At 40.4% G+C, this 19,648-nt stretch overlaps 1 protein-coding gene across 5 annotated transcripts in view; it reads left to right on the top strand.

Annotated features, from left to right (window-relative positions):
- Positions 1 to 19,648, top strand: part of PAXIP1 (PAX interacting protein 1) — a 54,781-nt gene that overhangs the window by 9,089 nt on the left and 26,044 nt on the right. For 3 of the 5 annotated variants that reach the window (XM_087433553.1, XM_087433547.1, XM_087433564.1), the window contains exons 4-6: positions 1,995 to 2,058; positions 9,494 to 9,607; positions 14,312 to 14,947. In XM_087433553.1, coding sequence (XP_087289679.1) covers positions 1,995 to 2,058; positions 9,494 to 9,607; positions 14,312 to 14,947 — 814 coding nt within the window. Of the gene's footprint in view, positions 1 to 1,994; positions 2,059 to 6,608; positions 6,773 to 9,493; positions 9,608 to 14,311; positions 14,948 to 19,648 lie in introns of all 5 variants that reach the window. The other 2 variants (XM_087433570.1, XM_087433557.1) reach the window with 2 other exon arrangements.

Genomic DNA, 19,648 nt, shown 5'->3' with positions numbered 1-19,648 from the left:
AAGATGGGCACAGATGTTAGCCCAGGACCAGTCTTCCTCAGCAAAAAAAGAGGAAGATTGGCATGGATGTTAGCTCAGGGCTGATTTTCTTCACAAAAAAAAAAAAAATTTCTTAGTTCAGTCCACATGTTGAGCACCTGCTTTGAGCTGGGTACTGAAAATAGAGGAGTCGACAAGACCTCACTTCTGCCCTCCAGGAGCTCCCTCACATGCACGTGTTCTTCGACGTTTCTTGAGTGTGACTTTAGAACCCAGGCCCACCCCTGCGCTGTGGTAGACGTCAGGTCATGAGACACTGCAGCTGCTGTTTAGTGTTCTGGGCCGCGTGGCTCCTGTTTCACCCTGCAAGTATGAAGCTTCCCTGCAGAGTCCCTCTACGCATAACTGATTTTGGAAATCACTTCTTGTTAAGGGTACCTGATACCATACAGTTATGATGTTAAAATTTTAGACCTGGGCGAGAGATGAGGTCATTCGCCCTGTTTTGTTTTGCAGCTCTGTCAGGTGGTGCCTGCAAATGCCTGTATATTACTTACAGGGAATCGATATGGATGGAGGAATCCTGTGTGAAATATTTATAGGGGATCTCAAATAAACAGAACATATCCCTTTATAAGCAGTTCTTGGAGGATGTGCAGAACTTTAGCAGCTCTAACTCAGAAGTTCTAAGATTTCTCCTCCAAAATCTAAAGAGTTAAAGGAAATTGGTTCCTGTTTTGTTTTTTTCGGAGGTTTTTTTTTTAAAATAAGCACAGGTATAAAAGACTGGGGGTGGGAGGGGTGTTTTTGAAGATAAGAGGCTAGTGTTCCTGTTCTGGATCCTGTACTCCCCACATAAGAATTCCGTAAGAAGTTCTCTTCTTAAGCTCTTGCCAATCCCAAAGAAGCTTACAGGAACAGAAAAAGGAGCCCCCAGACTCTGTTAGACAGCACAGTCTAGATATGCCCTTGTTATGTTTTACCCAAGTCTTCGGACGTAGAAAGTCCGAAGCTAAGATAGGAGGATGGAAACAGATCTTGGATAACGGGGCTGCAGGCGTGATGCTGGGGTCTGCAGAGCCTGCTGCAGTCAGGCGGGCTCATATCTTGATGAGGTTTCTCAGCAGGCCTGAATAGGAGACTTCCAAATTGCAATGGAATTTTCAATCTGATCCATTTTTCTTAATTTACCTATCTCAGTAGGTATACTTCTTTCCTGTAGGGAAACAGAAGTAATACTTTAACCCATGTTGAATTCTAGACACTACAAATTCTTCAAAAAAGTCATTGTTTGCTTTGCGTGGACCCTAAAGCACAGGCTCCTGGAGGTCACGTGTGCTTGTGTGGACCCACATGCCCAGAGTCTGCATGCAGTAAGCTTGCAGTAAACATTCTGAATGACTTCTAAAAATCAGAGCTTTAGAACCGGGAAGGATCCTGAGAATTATATATTTTAACTCTTATTTTAACAAAGGAGATACTAAAGCTGAGTTGTCTTGCCAAAGTTCACAAAGTTAGTGATGGTAATAAGACTAGAACTCAAGTTCTTTTATGAAGGATTCTCTCTACTATGCAACAAAAGTAGTCACGTTAATGTTTCCTTCTAAAATAAACTTAAGACTTTTAATTTGCTTTTAATTATTTTTAATAATTGTTCTCCTGTATGAGTATGTATGTATGTGCTTATATATTTGTATATGGTTAGCTACCTCAGAGGCCCAGTATTTTCCCCTGTGAATATGTTATGCCCATTTTATTGATGATATAAATGGAGAGATTGGATTTGAAAATGTACTTTACAGAAACCCTCTCAGTTCTTTCTGTGCTATCAGCTTCTCTTTTTTCCAGTCTGCCCTTCACTCTTCTTGGGTCAGCTTAAGTCTGTCTCTTTCCTAAATGGACTGAGTGGGAAGGAGGGGGTGGGTAATGTCCAAGTGGGCAAACAGGTTATGTCTGTTAGTGAACACAGGTTGCACTAATCTTATTTCATTGGAATCTTAATAACTATAAAACAGAGTAAATGGTTTTTCTCCAGAGTCGTGTCAGATTTTTTTTGGAATCACCGCCTGCCTCTCCCAGGTAAGCATGGTTAGTTAGTCTGGGTTACTTACACATAACAGTTCTGAGTTTTCATATGATTGGATTTGTGACCTATTTGTAAACCAGTTTTAGAGAAGCTGTTTACTAAAGTGCATATTCAATATGACCTTATGACACACTTATCATTATTTAAATATTCATGCTTATTTTTAAGATTTAAAGTTTTAATGGCTGAAAATGGTCTTTGTAATCTAAAGAATTACAAAGATTTAAAACTTGAATATGAAAAAATAGTAAAAATGAAATTAAAAGATGACAAGGAAATTTCAGTCAGAAATAAAGGCACAGAATTTTCTTAATAAATAAAAGGCTCGTACAGATCAATAAGAAAAAATAAGACCTCAGTAGATAAGGCAGAAAAATGAATTTGCAAGTTTTTATAAAGAGGAATTATGAACAATAAGTATAACAAAACATTTGGTACACTTTATAATCAAAGACGTGGATATTTTAATAGCACTGAGATAAGAATTTTGGCTTATTGAATTTGTAACTGTGTGTCCAGTGCTGGTGGGGCTGCAGACAGGCTCCTCCTCGCTGGCAGGAGTGCACGTCAGTGCAGCACTTTTCTAGAAAACGCGAGCAGTGCCAGCAGCCTCAAAATGCTTATTCTCTTTCCCCTGCAGTTCTCTTTTTTAGAAATTTATCCCAAATTGATAGAAATAAGAGCAGATTGATGCCTAGATGTGTTCAGCACAGCATTGTTTATAAGACGGCAAAATTGGAAGATTTTGCCAATCACCCACTGTCTGAATGGTCAAGAAACCTGTTCTGTACATTTATGCAGTAGTCTGGCTACATAGCCATTTTTGAGTTCTGTTTTATGAAAATATGTAAAGACATGGGGAAGGTTTTAAGTGGAAAAGGCAGGATATAAAATATATAAGAAATACTTGAAAGGAGGGACCAAAATGTTAACAGTGGTTAATTCTGGGTAGTGAGAGAAGTGAATATTTAATATTTGTTTATGGTATTCTGTCGTCTCAACTCCCAGCTAAGAAAACCCTTAAACTATAAAAAACTATTATAAAAAATCAAGTTGGTATTGTTTAAACTCATTTTTAAATTACATAGGACATTTTGTTTAAAATTAGTGGTCATTGGGGGGAAACAATGCAATTTAGAGTTTACCATTTTATTTGACCTCACAGGCCTAGTCCCTTTCTGTAATTTTGGTGCTCTTGAGATGATATTTGTGAGAAAGTATTTAGTCCCCTGTCTCTGGAGGCCTTTGAGAAAGGGGCCTCTCGAGGACATTAGGTGGGATGAAGAGGAGCTGGAGGCTAGTCTGCTGTTTTCTCATGCCTTTGTGATAGAGGCTTATGGAGCCAGGTAATATTTAGGCTAACATAGTTAGATTGTTAGCCAGACTCAGCTTTTCATACAGATGGTGTCACCAGCCTGAATTTGATCCCTTCTCTGTTCCAGCAATCAGTAAGTTGAATTATTGTTACTATGTTTTTGTTTGTGTCTCTTCCAAATTCTGGAAGTTCTTTAACGTTGTAAAATCCTCTCTTTTTGTTTTTACTACATCAATTTAATAGCCATCCTTGAAAAATTGGCTTTTTTTCCCCTCTTAAGATCAGGAATTTTGTTAATATTTGTATTTTTCAGTGTTTTTTACATCTGTGTTATAAATGTATATTTACTTGATGAGAATCTTTAAAGTTGGCTAAAATGAAAACCTTTTAATGATGGGTACTGCTGTCACATGTAATTTTTATTGTTTTCTTTATACTTCTCTGTATGTTCCAAATTTACAATAAAACATCAGAAAAGTTTTAAAAAGTAATTACTACTACTCCTTATGGATAAAGACAGTGTACTTTGGCTAAAACGTGAATTTTGCGTTTAATTATATTTGAATTGATTGGATTTCTGGGTTCAGAGATTCAGAGCCCGCCATCGAGAGGGTTCAAATTGACTGAGAAAGGGAGAGAGGAAGAGGCTGAGGGCAGGGAGTCCTGTGGATATTTTCAGGGATCAGGGTCACAGTGACATGGTGTTTAGCATACCTGACTTGAGAAAATAAATAAAATCAAAAGTCTGTGAGTATAAGATGATTACAGGGTTTTAAATTAGGTAAGTAGATGTTATTAAATATTAACTATGAGTGTAGCGTGAGAGAACACTTTCAGTTTTGGAGAGAAATAACTAACGGTTATATTTAACAAAGGTTATAATATATGTAATAAATTATTATGTAATACACCTAATACATAAGGTTATAGTGTGCATAATACGTACTACATGATTTCTAAATCGGGTGGCACGTGTATTGATGTATAAGTCAGAAAAGAAGGCTGCAGTGTGGACTGCAGGGTTAGGAAAGCCTTGATGGAGGATGTAAGATTTGAGTGGGCCTGAAAGAATGGGCAGAATTGGAGTAAAAATGGGGAAGGGAGAGAGTGTTCCAAATAGAGCAAGATGGAAGGAGAAATCAGGCAGGCCCCGAGGCTAGTTATGAGGACACTGGCATCAGAACAAGGTTGTGTATGGGGTGTAGAGGAAAAGAATGATTGGGTAGGTGGGTGGCAGAGAATAAGGAAAAGCATGAAACTTGGATGAGTTGGAACTTGATAAAGTAGCCAGCAGGATGCTTGCTTACCTTTTTTTGTTATTTAATTTTGGATTACAAATGTTTGCATTAGAACATTTGGAAAACACAGAAAAAAGCAAACAATTAAAATCACTTGCGATGCTGCAGGTAAAACTGGTCTGGGAGCTGTGAGCGTGACATACAGGGCAGGGTAGAAATGCGAGTTCCGACAGGAGGGAAAGTCACAATCTTGTAGACTTGGGGTGAAGGTTTGGATTTGGGTTAGCACTGTGTAAGTGAAGGTGCAACATGGCCCCTAGGAACAGATGGGAATCAGCAGGTCTCGGTGACGTGGGAATGTTGTGGTGTGGAGAAAGAGAAGCCAGCACTCACAGTGCTCCTTTGCATGCCAGGTCCTGGGGTAGATGGTTTCACGTTGGAATCATTAGTCAAAGATGATTTCCTTGTATCAAACTAGAAGCAGTGGTAAAGTGATAGCATCCAGCATCATTGCTGGAGATGGGAAACAGAGGGGACCCTGATTTCTGGTGGAAGATGATGAAGTTGATTTGAAACACGTTGAGTTTGCGATGTTGATCAGCTGTGCAAATGTAGGGCCTTGGAGATGTGGTATAAAGGCCTGAGAATGATTAACTTCTTGCAGAGAGAGGAGCACATGGCCAGGAATAGAGCCTTGAGTAATACCATGCATACTTAAGGAGATTTGGGAAGAAAGAGAACTTGAAAATAAATAGAGATGATATTGGAGGAGTAGGATATCAGTTTTAGAAACCAAGGATGAAGTCAGACTTAGCAGTTTTGTTTTTATTGCTGGGAAGTGGCAGCGTCCCAGGTAAAGGTGTAGCGCATTAGTTTGTACCAGGTAGTTGCACGTAGCTGTATGTGTTCCTTCAGTCCTGTTCTGTGCCCTATGAGAAGGAGGAGAACCAGGATGTGGACAGTGACACGGGACTGTTGATTGGCTCGGTGGCCATCATACAGGCTTAGGGGTCTAAGTAGGTCTCGGGTTCTGGGCTGAGAAGACACAAGCGTGGGCAGCAGAGGGTCGGGCAGGGGGAGAGTGGAGAGCCCATGAAAAAATCGAGTTGAGGAAGCTGTGGTAGAGACTAGCCGTCTGAATTCTCAGGGGTGGACGCGAGTCACTTGAGGATGTGGTCTGGGGGGTGGCCCAGCTGGTAGTTTTATCCAGGTGTGAAACTCATCATGGGGAGGGGTTGGAGCTGTGATCAAAAAGGTGAATTTGGCAAGACCTGTGGTGCTATTTTAAATCCTTTTAGCAAATTCATTAGGTAAAAAAATGAGGATCCAGAATCAGTGTGATTTTTATGGATCACTTAACTATGCATTATTCTCACAGTTCATCACTTATGATGATGAATTGAAATCCCCAGTGTGTGGGGTAAAATAAGAAAAAGCCCTGCTTTTAAGTTCCGAAAGATTATTCGAATAAGGGTGGGGAAGGTTTTACTTGATAGTAGTTCATATGAAGAAACCTTGGTTAAGAAACGTACACTGAGAGCACTGATATTTTGTTGTTGCTAAAAAATCTTATTTCAGCTTTAAGATTAACAAACATATATACAGTGTGCAGCTAAGGGACTTTGGTTCAGCTAATACCTGATGAGTATTTCCTTTGTGACAGAAACAATGCCAAAGGGTACAAATAAATTAAGATAGGATTTCTCCTCCTAGTAAATGTACAGTCTAGAAGGGGGACAGACGTGTGAACAAACGCAGTGTGTTGTAACGGCCACAAAGATAAAAGTGGGTACAAGGTGTGGAGATAATACTGGGAGGGAGCGATCACCAGTTGAGTCTCCACCTACTGGAGACTCTGGGTGTCTGCATCTCTTTCTGAACGCTGGCACACCTGCACACACATGCACAGGCACACACCGGGCAGAACTCCACCTTTCGTAGGACTGTTTGCTTGGTGGTTCTCAGTGACCTTCTGTCTTTTCCCCGTCAGGGTGTTGATACAAGCTGGAGCTCTTTGTTGGAGTCTTCCAGAGCTGTCCCAGGGAGAGGTAGGGAAGGGAGCTTGTGCCAGCTGAAGTTGGGAAGCACAGACATCATCTGCCTTCTTCTGACCCGGTATTGATGCAGGCCGAGGCCTCTGTTGTAATATGCTGGGTAGGTTTTGGGGAATAGGTCAAGAGTCTGATGGAGAGCCTGGCCAGGGTCATAATTTAAATCTGGAAGACTAAAAATAAAAGCCCTTGCCATTCTGTATCTCAATCAACAAATATTTCTTGACTGCCTACCCATGTGCCTTGCACTGTACTAGGTATCAGGAAAGATACTAAAGAAGCTTAAGATGTAATTCTTATGTAAGACTCTGGTCTTTAATAAGTAGGATTATAGTTCGTAATCAAGACTGGACAAGGAGAAATTCATGTGAGCTAGAACCAAGGACTGTCTTATTGGGGATGTGAGACCTCAAGGAGAAGGGCGGGCGTTTCTGATTGGTATAAAGGGAAGCATTTATTCAATGGGGACGTAAATGCAATTGTGGTCCTCTGCTCCAAGTTCCTAGAGAATAGTGGGGGAAAAGACCAATGAGCACACAGATACGGAGTGATGAGCATTTAGATTTTGTGCAGCATTTAGATTTTTTTGTAGAGTGGCAGCGGTAGCTGAGCTGCATCTTAGAGCCGTGGTCATTGAGGGCAGGGAAGGCCTGGAGGCAGAGAAAGCATAGCGTGGTTAGCAAGGTTGAGGAGTGTCCTTAAATATGGTGATAGGGTTAGGTGCACAGTGCGAGTGGTGCTAGTGAGCAGGAGGAGGTGGCCAGCAGCCAGATGGGCCAGGAAGGGCCTGAGACACCATTCTGAAGTTTCTGGATCATAGCCTTAAAGCATTGAGGAGACAGCCAAGCTTTACTAGCTGAGAGGATAGACTTGTAGATTAGAAAGATTGCTTTAAAAAAAAGAAAAGCACTTTCCCCCAGTTATAAAATTAATGCTCTTAAAAATTTGGAAAATACAGAAAAGTATAAAAATGAAAATAAAAATATCCCCATAATCCTGTTACCACTAGGTAGCAATTGTTAGCATTTTGGTGTGGAAAGAGCATTCTTAACTATTGATTATGCTGATACAGATTTGTTAAATGAGTTGATGTGCATGTTTGAAGTCATTTAACCCAAACATACATCAGTGAAGAATCTGGATTGTGGAAGTTTTCCAAGTTGATGGGAGCTCGTTTTTTGGAGATCCTGTGTCAATTCTGGGGCTCCCCTCCTCCCTCTCTGATGGTCTTTCCACAGCAGTATGCGGCACCCTCTCGAGACCCACGTCTGTGATGCAGGCCAGATAGGGTATAGGACTGCAGTGACTGTCGTCAGTAAAGCAAAAATAATACTCAATTGATGTGTGGCCAAACCTTTGTAACAAGGGCATATCTAGATTCTGTTTTTTAATTTCATTTTTAATAAAGATTATATAATGATTCATTGGAATAATCTGAATTATCATATAATTAAATCACTCCTCTCCAAATGCTGCAGGATATAAATGTTTTTGTGAAAGCCTGTAATAAAAATAACAGTCTTCTGATACAATCTTCTGAAATGTGACGTGGACTTACTAAATTAAAGAGATATAAAATAATGATTTTTAAAGGTGATTTTATAAAATTAACGTGTTCCTGTTAGTATTCATAGAGTAATGTGGAGCGCAAAATAATTTCTAGAAATGTTTATAAAATGGATGAGAGTAGATGTGGAATGTTAGATTTTTAGCAAGCTGAATAATGGCAAGTAAAAAGAAAAAAGCATGCTGTTTATCACTACTTTTAAAAAATTAACTTGAGACGAAGTCCAGAATTCTTCACTGTAATTCTCAGTAAATTATCCAGAAAAAAATTGAGTTGGTCAAATGATTTTCTTAGAATGCACACTCACACCTTTATTTTTCTTAAGCGTTTCGTCTTTCAGACTAAAATTTTATTTTTTAGACCTTATTTTTGGTAGTAACTACCCTTAGAGAAGCAGTATAGAACAGTGGGAAAATACAGTTTGGAATTAGACCTGGGATTTAAAAGTCTGCTTTTCTGATTATTAGCTGCAGTTTTTCTGAGTTTGTTTCCTGGTCTGTAAAATGGGGCTTCAGATTCCTGCTCCACATCGCGGTCGTGAGGATTCAGAGCAGACAGAGCACTTGGCACAGTTCCTGGCACATAGTAGGCAGGCAATAAATGGTAGCTGTGTGTTGTTATAGTGACATCAGCCATTCTATCTGGAGCCTTTATCACCTAGGCAAGCATTACATTTATTCCTTTTATGCTTGCCTTATTTCTTTTCTGTGTTAAATAATGTTTACATTTTCTCCTGAGCTTACAAACCACTGTATTTTTATCTTTTCATTTTATGCATTTCATAATTAGAATTTATTTGTTATCCATTAATGATTAAGGAGCTCCTTAAGTATGATTTTGATACTGCTGATGTATTTAAGCATTTTCAAAAATGATGCAATTGGAAGCTGGAATGGTATACTAGTTCTTTCTGCTTTTTTCCCCCTATCATTTTTGTTATAGAATGAAACAATCCTCCAATCAGTCTTTGGAGTGAGGATCTAAGTATTTTTCCTGTTCATTTGGTGACGAGGCAAAAAAAGTTATGTCTATAAAACTATTATGATAGGAATAAAAGTTTTTATTGTAATAAGCAAATAGCTACCAGCTTATCTATTCTTCCCACTAATACCCTTAGGTTATTTCATTTAATAAGGGAGAAAAGTAGATAAAGCAAAAGTGTTATTCTGTCACAATGTATTTTAATAATCAAGTAAACAAGTAGACATGCCTAGATTGAAATGTATGATGAAAGCCTGATTTCTGATCTTCTGTCAGGTATCATCTGGAGACAGAAGTGCCCTGTGGGCTTTGCTTACTTTCTATGGAGGGGATTGCCAGCTGAACCTCAACAAGAAATGCACACACTTGGTTGTTCCAGAACCGAAGGGGGTAAGCATTTCATGTACGTTCTCCTTTTTATATGTCATTTAACTATTTCCAATAATCAACTGTCTTTTTTGAACTTCTTTTAAACTAATTATTAGATTCCATTTACAAAAGCCGATTATATTAGTTTATATTATTTATACCCAGCTTCATTCCACAAAAGATGTGAGATAATTATAAATTTTATTTTGAGCCAGATGTGACTTATAAATACAAAGAAGTAGGGGTTTATTTCATGGAGAAAATAGGAAAGTTTTTTGAATTTCTAGAGTTTCTTTTTAAGTCCAGTGCAACTTCGGGTCATTTTTATTTGTGAAAATATGTATTTTCAGTCCTCTTCACAATTTTTAAAAAGGCCTTGTACTGAGCATAATTATAAACATGCATTTGGTGAAGTTTTCAAAATAATTTCCTTCTTAATAATCTGGAATATATAAAACTACATTTATCTTGATAAGCACAGGGCTCTGTATCTCTAAGCACTGGTGGGGCCATAGGGATTTGGTTCCCCAAGCGGGGTTCCCAGGTCAGCAGCGTCAGCCTCCCCTGGGGACTTGTTAGAAGTGCAGACTATCCAGCCTGCCCAGACCTAGTAAATCAGAACCTGGTGAGGAGAGCGGGGAGCCCAGTCATCCATGTCAAGGCCTCCCAGCGATTCTGACACACAGTAATGTTTGGGAACTACTGTTCTATGGAAATCACACTTTTTTCCTCCCATGAGCAATTATTTATAACTTTAAGAATTAGGTATAGTATATTTACGATAGAAAAGTCTTTTTTTTTTCTTTTTTTGTGAGGGAGATCAGTCCTGAGCTGACATCTGCCAATCCTCCTCTTTTTGCTGAGGAAGACAGGCCCTGGGCTAACATCCGTGCCCATCTTCCTCCACTTTATATGGCACGCTGCCGCAGCGTGGCCTGACAAGCGGTGCCTTGGTGCACGCCCAGGATCTGAACCCTGGCCGCCAGCAGCGGAGCACGTGCACTTAACTGCTACGCCACGGGGCCAGCCCCTAGAAAAGTCTTTTGACTAGTTAATTTTCCCACATATCAGTCATTACCTCTATTTTTTTTCTTATTGCCTTCAGTCTGAATGTACGTTGTCATTCCATTATTTCATCTGAGTGCACCGCCTCACAGCAGGGGGAGAAAGGAGTGTGCTGTGCGTGGCCAAGGCCCTGGCGGGGTGGAGAGTGGAGGGCTGACACAGACCCAGCCTGCCCGAGGGTCCCCTCTGTAGACTTGTGGACACTGGGCAGAGGCAGCCTGGGAATGTGTGCTCCTGCTCATGCCCATCTCCTCACGGGAGGGTAAATTTTGAGCTGATGAGTTTGATTGTAACTTAGTAAACCACTCAATCCAAGAAGAAACTTTTCTGTGAAAATTTAAGAAGTGAATCTTGAAATCTGTATAAGTAAAAAATTACATTTTTCATAACAATTTAAGAGAGAAATAGTATGCTTTGGTTAAATAGTGTAGGGGTTCTTTTTATATCAATATTGATGTGTGGCTAAAAATAAATCATTTGATTTTAGATAGCTAGTTTGAAGGGAAATGGAATCCTGTATAACTCTTGTAACTATGAGTGAATACTTAAGAGTCAAGTGGTAATTTCAGAGGCGTTACATGAATAGAGTGGATTTGTCAAACAGACTAGCTGACTATACACAAAAATAAATGGCATCTCTTTTAATTATTTTTTTGATGAATTCATAGAGAAAATGTGTAAATGACATAATGAAACTACCTTTTGTGTTCTTGAATTTTAAAAAAGTTTTTGTTTAAATTGAGAAGAATGGAGGAGTTTAATAACTAAATCAACAGAAAAACGAAGTATGTTTCTTAGTCATTGGGGGAAAGGGGCTGGTTTGTAGTGCTTGCGGATTTCCGGGTGTAAATACTCCCATGGGGCTGAGGGCAAAGTTGGGAAGAGATGCACGGGATCAACCAGCCCTGCTGCTGAGTACACCCCGACCCTGCCAGACTTCGCTGTTGGCTCCTGAGCTCTGTGACACTGAGTAATTTATAGTTTTGAGGATTTCAGAATTAGAATAACATAGCTGGTGAATTAGCTCAGGCAAAGGCATTTGACATTGCTTTGCTCTTAAGTCACCTTGTTTAAGCAGTAATTGTCTTTCAGTGACAAAAACTACTTATTGGTGAGAGAAAACTTGAGTGAAATATAAGGCAGTTTACTTAAGTGCTGTACTTAGATTTGCATAGGAAATAGGTCATTCCTGGAACATAGGCTGCCAGCACCCTGTACCCACGAGGAACTCAAAACTTCTCCACAGTGGGTCCCAGCTCTAAGTATGAAGTCCTTTTTTTAATATCCAGAGTGTTCAGTGACTCCGCTTTATGGCAGTGGTTTTATTTTCGGTATTTAACAGAATTAAAAAACACTTTATTTCATATTTTATTATTTCAATAAACATCTTCCTAGTTAGGGAAATAATATATAAACCATATTATATATATGTTATTTGTCCATTTGTTGTATATTTATATTATTTATTTAGTTTATAAATATTTTGATGTGTACCTGGACTTGATGTTTTCCTAAGGTCACTCTGTGGCTTTTCTGGGATGGGAAGTCCAGAAACTAAAAGTCTCTAGTCTGTTGTAGAAATTTATCATCTCTATTTACTGTGGGATGATCTATGTACATTTCCTACTTAAATATTTCAGAATAACATGATTTTTAGAGTAAGGAGTAAAAAATTTTATCATCAAGGGTGTGGGTAAATTGATATACTCCTATATAGGTGGCGGTATAGCCTTTTTTCAAGGGAAGTATAGTTATAGATATGAAGTCCTAAGGTATTTTTCGTACTTGAACACCAAAATCTAGGAATTTATCATATGTAAACAATTTAGGATATGTGTGTAAAGATTTACTGCAGTTTTTCATAGTAACAAAACACTAAATAAACACTAGAAATAACTAGAATAACTAAATAATAATCCCTGACACCAGGTGATTTCCTGAATTATACAGCTGTCCAAAAGAATAGGGTGCTTATGTTAAAAGTACTGTGTGCAACTATAAAATGAGTTTTGAGACTGTTGGGGAAATTCGCGTAAGTGCTGGGTATGAGATGGTATTAACACCTGTCGTGGATTTCATAACATGGTGGTTTATTAGCTGGAGATGTGTAAACAAAGTCATGGAGACAATCGATAAAGCTTGACATCAGGAGGTTGCCAGTTACGGAAGCTGGGTGATGGGTGCAGGGATTTATTACATGGCTCTCTCTACTTTGGAGTATAGTTGAAAATGTATATTAAAAAAGTTAAAACAAAAGTGCCTGTGTAAAATTGTACATGTTGACATAGGAGATTGTTCATAATATGTTAAGTGAAAAAAGCACATTATGAAAAGTATTTGTACACTGCAACAATATGGTTCCTCCCTTCACCTTTTTAATATATGTACGTATAATTTTATAACAAAATTAAAACACTAAAAATGTAATCTTGTGGTTATGATTACTTTCATTTTTCTTTTGCTTTGCTTTTTATTTATGTGTTTGCCCATGATTAAGTTTTACTTGTATTTTGCAAAGGTTTAAGATAGAACATCCTCAGAAGTAACAGGAAGTTAAATCTCTTCTCTTGTGTGGATCTTACTCTTTCCCAAGCCATGGGTCTGTCTGTGTGGTGTGTCCATGCTCAGCACCAGGTCCCCCACAGACTCGGGGCTGAAAGTCCTCCTCGGTTCTGCTGCTGCCGGTGTAGCCCTGCCCTGACCAAACGCAAGTGCCGCCCCCATCTCCACAATAGGAATGGGTTGTAGTTTAGAGTTTGTCAGAGCATTGCTGTCATCCTAGGCTTTTAGAAGCGGATGGGGGAAATTCTCTTAGTTAACTGAACCATATTTCCGAACTCATTTATTTTAAAGCTACTTTATCGTGTTACTCTTGTTTGAAATTTTCCATTTATTTCCTTTTTTCTTTGGCACAGTCCGTTCTCCACTTACGCTGAGCCCTCTGCCTGTCAGCGCTCCTCGCCTAGTGCTCCAGGCACACCTTTTTCACTGTGCCATCTTTTCTGCCCTCTAATCATCACCAGCCAGACCTCACCCTCCAGTGGTGCTTTCCCAGAGTGTTGAGCTCATTGGTAGACCCTTTTCTGCTCATATTCCCATGTCACTTGGCGCTGGGTTTATATTGTATTCTCACTGCGTATTTGATTTCTCTTCAGAACTAAGTTGTGAACCTCACTGGGTCAGAGACTGGTTGCGTCCTTTGTGTCTCATATGGAAGGAGCTCGATAACTCCAGATAACTGATTAAGACGGCACTCCCATGAGAAGTCAGCCCCACTCATGACTGTCCCTGACGTCCTGAAGGTGCTTGGCCCCACAGTTAGAGTTCCGTACAAATTGTCAATAAATAAAAACTAGATTAGATGGTAGTTATTCATTTCATTCATAAGAGAATTTTCCATAGGATTCCTAGCTCTACTTTTGTGTCTAAAATATCATTTATAAAAGTTAATTTTAAACAAAATCTTTTAAGACTACTATTGCAGGCATAAGACTATCCATCTAAAAGGAGTGTGAGCTTTTCCTGTGTATAAGATGGCGATAACAGGTGCTGAACATTTCAAATGCATCTCTCTCCTAAAGTTCTTTTTATAATGCACAATTCTAGGAAATTTGATAAAACTTACAGCTTTGTTTCTGTGTGTGTGTGCTTTACTCGTAGGAGAAATACGAATGTGCTTTAAAGAGAGCAAGTATTAAAATTGTGACCCCCGACTGGGTCCTGGATTGCATATCTGAGAAAACCAAAAAAGATGAAGCATTTTATCATCCTCGTCTAATTATTTATGAAGAGGAAGAAGAGGAAGAAGAAGAGGAGGAAGAGGTAGAAAACGAGGAACAAGATTCCCCAAATGAGGGTAGTACAGACGAAAAATCGAGCCCTGCCAGTTCTCAAGAAGGATCTCCTTCAGGCGAGCAGCAGTTTTCACCCAAATCAAACACAGAGAAATCTAAAGGGGAATTGATGTTTGATGATTCTTCAGATTCATCACCTGAAAAACAAGAGAGAAATTTAAACTGGACCCCAGCTGAAGTCCCACAGTTAGCTGCAGCAAAACGCAGACTGCCTCCGGGGAAGGAGCCCGGGTTAATTAACTTGTGTGCCAATGTGCCGCCCGTCCCTGGCAGCATCTTACCACCTGAGGTCCGGGCTCACTTAATGGCTTCAGGACAAAATCTCCAAAATGCTGAGAGGTCAGAAATGATAGCTACTTGGAGTCCAGCTGTGCGGACATTGAGAAACATTACTAATAATGCTGACATTCAGCAGATTAACCGACCGTCAAATGTAGCACATGTAAGTCACTCTTTAAAAAACAAAAATTTAAATATTGGATTTTAGAATTGGATGTCACAGTCTATTTCAATATAGTTTATTGTTTTCTGCTTCTTCAGAACAATTAACTTACAAGCAGTATTGTGTGAGAGCTTGTTTTATAGTCTTTTATATGTTTGTGTGTGTGTATATTTATATATTTCAGTGTCACGAATTGTGTCAAAAGAGGGTGGCACATGCTTTTAGGTTGAGACCTAACACTGCTGAGTGGAGCCAGTGATGGGGCACTCTCCGTTGTTGAAGAAGGGTTCCCACTCTTACTTAGTTTAGACTTAGCATGGCAGCAAGAGAAGGATGAAGTTTACCAGCTATTCCTTATTTGTTTATCATGAACTTCACGGTAGATAAATACCATAACATAAATTAATTTATTCACTGAAGAAGCCTTAATCTCAGTTTATAGTTTTATAATTGGAGCTTGTTGATACAGAATGGACCTTAAAGGTTTTGGTAGATGTTTTTCCATGTAAGACAGAAAGAAGATAGTTGAGGTGGTATGTTGGCCACTGTTTTCATTTTTGTGGGCATTGGAGGCAAAATGGTAAGAAAAACAAGTCCCTGCCCTTGTCTTAGGTGGAGAAGATAGACAGTAGGCAGACAGATATGAACAAAAGGGCTTCTGATGGGTACAGATGTTTTAAAGACAGTAAAAAGGGGTCATGTAATAGCAGGTGGGGGAAGGAGTTTCTTTTAGGTTTGGTGGTCAGGGAGGGCCTCATGAAGGAGATGACTTAAGTCAGGGTTGAATGACAAGGAGCCATGGGAAGAACTGACGGAGAGAGTTCCACGCGAAAGGAACAGCAACTATGAAGACTCAAAAGTAGGCATGAATGTGCTGTGTTCTAAGTAAAGAAAGCCAATGAGATTGAACTTAGTGAGGTGAGTGGGTGGGTGCTAGGAGAGATTTAAAAGGTCTCGTCCTAAAGGTAAGGAGCACGGAATTTCTCCCAAGGAAGCCACTGCAGGGGAGCTAGTAGGGGTGATCAAATACATATTTCTTGTTATAAATCACAGTATCACAGTTGAGTATCATAATGGTAGTGGTTTTAAAAAGTCTTTATTGGTTAGAGATACATAAAAAAATTGTTCTTCCTTCCCTCCCTCCCACGGGTTAAACAGTGAATAATTGGTAATCAAGGTTCTGGGGATGCTGTAGGAGGATGGCATCCAGAATAAGGTAGAAGAAAACACATCCTTTAGATACTAAAGGGAAGAAAGTTCAGATGGTATGAGGCAAGAAGGGTAGAGCATTGGGCATGGGAGGGAGAGTAATCAGGGATTTGAGGAGGATAGAAGATTTTGAAATAGTTGATACAGAGATTCTGGGAAGACAGTATTGCTGGACCTGTTAGGGCCCAGTTTAGGTTGGTGACCAAAGCTTAGGATATCAACAAGAGTGAATAAAGTAGACTCTAACACAGGTGGGAGAAGGTAGAGGGGCCAGGGGCGATGGAGAACAGTCTCAGTGGAATGGACATCCTAGAAGGAAAAGCAGGGGTGGTCAGAGCGGGCAGGTGTGAATGAGCAGTTCTAGAGGTGCGGTGGCTTGGGGTGATGAAAGACGGGGGAGCAAGGTTACACAGCAGTAGCTGACAGGTCACATTCTGCCTGATACATTTAGTTTGATCCAGATTTTTTGTTTTTAATTAGATTTATTTGGCAAAGTCATGAGATTCTCCATAAAAATGGGATTTCTGGCCTATCTTGAGAAGTGGATGATGTAATAAAACACTGAGCTGGTATTTTATTTTTGCTGAGGAAGATTTGCCCTGAGCTAACATATGTTGCCAATATTCCTCTATTTTGTATGTGAGCTGCCGCCACAGCATGGCCACTGAGTAGTGTAGGTCCGTGCCCGGGAACCAAACCCGGGCCGCCCAAGCGGAGTGTGCTGAACTTAACCACTAGGCCATCAGGGCTGGCCTTGATCTGGTATTTTTAAGTCTGAACGGTAGCAGTTCTTTGTGGCTGAGCAGCAGCTGCCCCCTTTGGAATGAGGTTCCTTCTGTGTGCTCAGTTCCCACACCCCATCTGCATTACCTGTCTCACTGCACTTTTTATTACCTGCTGGGGCCCTGGTGGTAAATTTGAATTGCTACAGCTGCAGCCTGGAGGGTGACTGGGAACGAGGAGAAGGTCTCTGAGACGAGGTGGTCAAAGAACAGCAGGCCAGGCTTGTCCAGATGGTGTCCATGCTCACGTAGAGTCACGGAAGCTCAGTGCTTGGGGGTCCAGGGGCATCAGCACCCAGGAAGGGGAGTGGGTGGTAAAGCCATGAAGCAAAGCCGAGCAGAGGTAATGGTCAGAAAGTCATACTGGAAGCCAGAGGACTTAGGGAGGGTGGGAAAGGCGATGTCAGGATGACACGCTGGAGGTAAGGAGTGGGGAAGAAATTAGAGGTTAGAGGCGAGGAGACTGGAAGGTGAGCCAGTTCTGGAGAGGCGACCTGGAATGTCCAGGTGGACTTGTCCGGGTGGCAGACAGGTGTGAGACGTGCACTGAAAGGATCTGTCTCACAGGGTTGGTGTGAGAATTGAATGAACTAGTGTCCAGAGCCTTCGGCAGCTCAAGGAACGTTACTTTCTTCCTTTCTTTAGTTGAGAAATTATGAATGCAAGTCATCCATTTAAAGTAGAATGGAAATGTTCTTTGCTCTTTATTTATTTGCAGTGTAGAAAGTACTGTTGATCAGTTACTGATCATTTCTACTACATTCTGTATTTTGCAAATCCAATGCATGTTGGCTTAAATCCCAAGTTTCCTAAATTTGTACTGCCATGCACCGCATAACGACGTTTTGGTCAATGATGGACTAAATATACGACAATGGTCCCATAAGATTAGTACTGTAGAGACTAGGTGTGTAGTAGGTTATACCACCTAGGTTTGTGTGAGTACACGGTATGGTGTTTGCACAAGGATGAAATCGCCTGATGATGCATTTCTCAGAACGTGTCCCCGGCGTTAAGCGACGCATGACTGTATTTGGGTATAGAGATAAAATAATCTCATTTGAAATGGAAATAAGTGATTACCCCAGGGAGTTTGGGCATATCTCTGCTTTTGAAATTGTCCTGCAGGTAAGACATCCTTAGAAGACGAACTTGATCCACTCAGCTGTGGACTCTAGAGGTGGAAAACTGGGAAGGCTCCCTCCAGCTCTAGTGAGTGAATGGATCTGGTCACTAATGAGAACAGTTGCGAAGAGATTTTCTGAGAGTTTTCCAGCAATGTAAGAACATTAGGACATTTTACTGCTAGATGTGAAGAAAATGAATTTTTGAAATGTTAGAAATATAAGACAGATTTAGTTTAAAACTAGATCCGGGGTTTGGGGAAACAGCTAACCATCAAAATCCTGTTTAAATGGCAGACTTTTAGTGGTTAGGTTAGGATCCGTGTGGTATGTGTTAATGCTTTATATATTGTGGCACTCAGCATTAGGTAATTTAAGCAAGGACTATGACAGCTATGAAGGAAAAATTCACACTTCACATTCATTAAAAATTGTTGTTTGCAGTATGGCAAATTATGTGATCAAGTAATTAAGAATCTTTTTTCTCAATTCTTTAGGGCTAACATATGTTTTCACCCTGAGGCAGATCAGAGGGTTGAAAAAGCCATCTGATGAGTACAGAAGGTGTTTTAAGAGGCATCTCAATGGCTGGTCCTCCAGGGTACCTGCTCCCCAGCCAGGCCTGCGCCTTCAGACCCGCACTGGCCTGCCAGGTGCATGACTTTCTAGGCCAGTGTCCATCTTCATTCCCAGCTGGGGCTTTCGTCTTGAATCTCCATCTGCTCCAGGTGGCCTTCCTGTCACACCGTGGCCTGCCTCAGCCCCCTCAGATTGTGGTCACCCATACAGAAGGCAAACCCAGCCGTATCCTCCCGGCATCTCTGAGAAATGAGAGCTGAGAGGAACAGCCTCTAGCTCCAGGCACTCTTGCTGGCCCTCCTAATGTAAGCCCCCTTTGTGTGCGAAGGTCCTTCAGACCTTCCAGACCTCCCCTTTGATCTGGGGCTGGGGGTACAGGGGGAGCAGCTATGGCAAACAGCTGGCTTATCCCTGTTCATTATGGCAGACAGGTGTTTATTTCCTTATTACCTATCAAATTTACATGAACTGTTTACTCCTGAAGGTGAAAAAATAATATATGTATGAAATAAAAAAATTCAACGGTACCAAAGCCTATAAAGTGATGTTAAACTCCTTCCCACCCCTAACTCCCATTTCCCTCCAGAGGCAGCCACTGTTAGGACCAATTTCTTGTGTGTGGGCTCACGGCTGATGGACATACACACAAGCAAGTGTCCCCCTCCCCACCCTCACATGCTTTTTCATGGAAATGTTAGCATCCCAAATGCTGTTCTGCTAGTTGGGCATGGTACACGGTGGGGTTTGTTTCCCCTTCCACTTTACTGGGTATCGTAATACTTTTAAGTATAGAGAAGAAACTGTTACCGTGTTATTTACAGATTTGTTTAAAAATTTATTTTCTGTTTAGAGCTCAACTGAGGAGTTCTTGAAGTATTGAAAGAATCTCCTTATAGAGATGTCTTATCTATAAGGTGATTTCAAAGACAGATGTACCCAAGCTCTTGAGTTTGACTTATTTCAATTTTAAACTCAATTTTTTCGTCACTAAATCCAAAGTCTATTAC

This window comes from Ceratotherium simum, chromosome 1 (genome assembly GCF_057802395.1).
Source record: "Ceratotherium simum simum isolate JZ-2026a chromosome 1, ASM5780239v1, whole genome shotgun sequence".
Lineage (NCBI taxonomy): Eukaryota > Metazoa > Chordata > Mammalia > Perissodactyla > Rhinocerotidae > Ceratotherium > Ceratotherium simum.
Note: the sequence above shows the minus strand (reverse complement) of the source record. Positions and strands in the feature narration are given on the sequence as shown.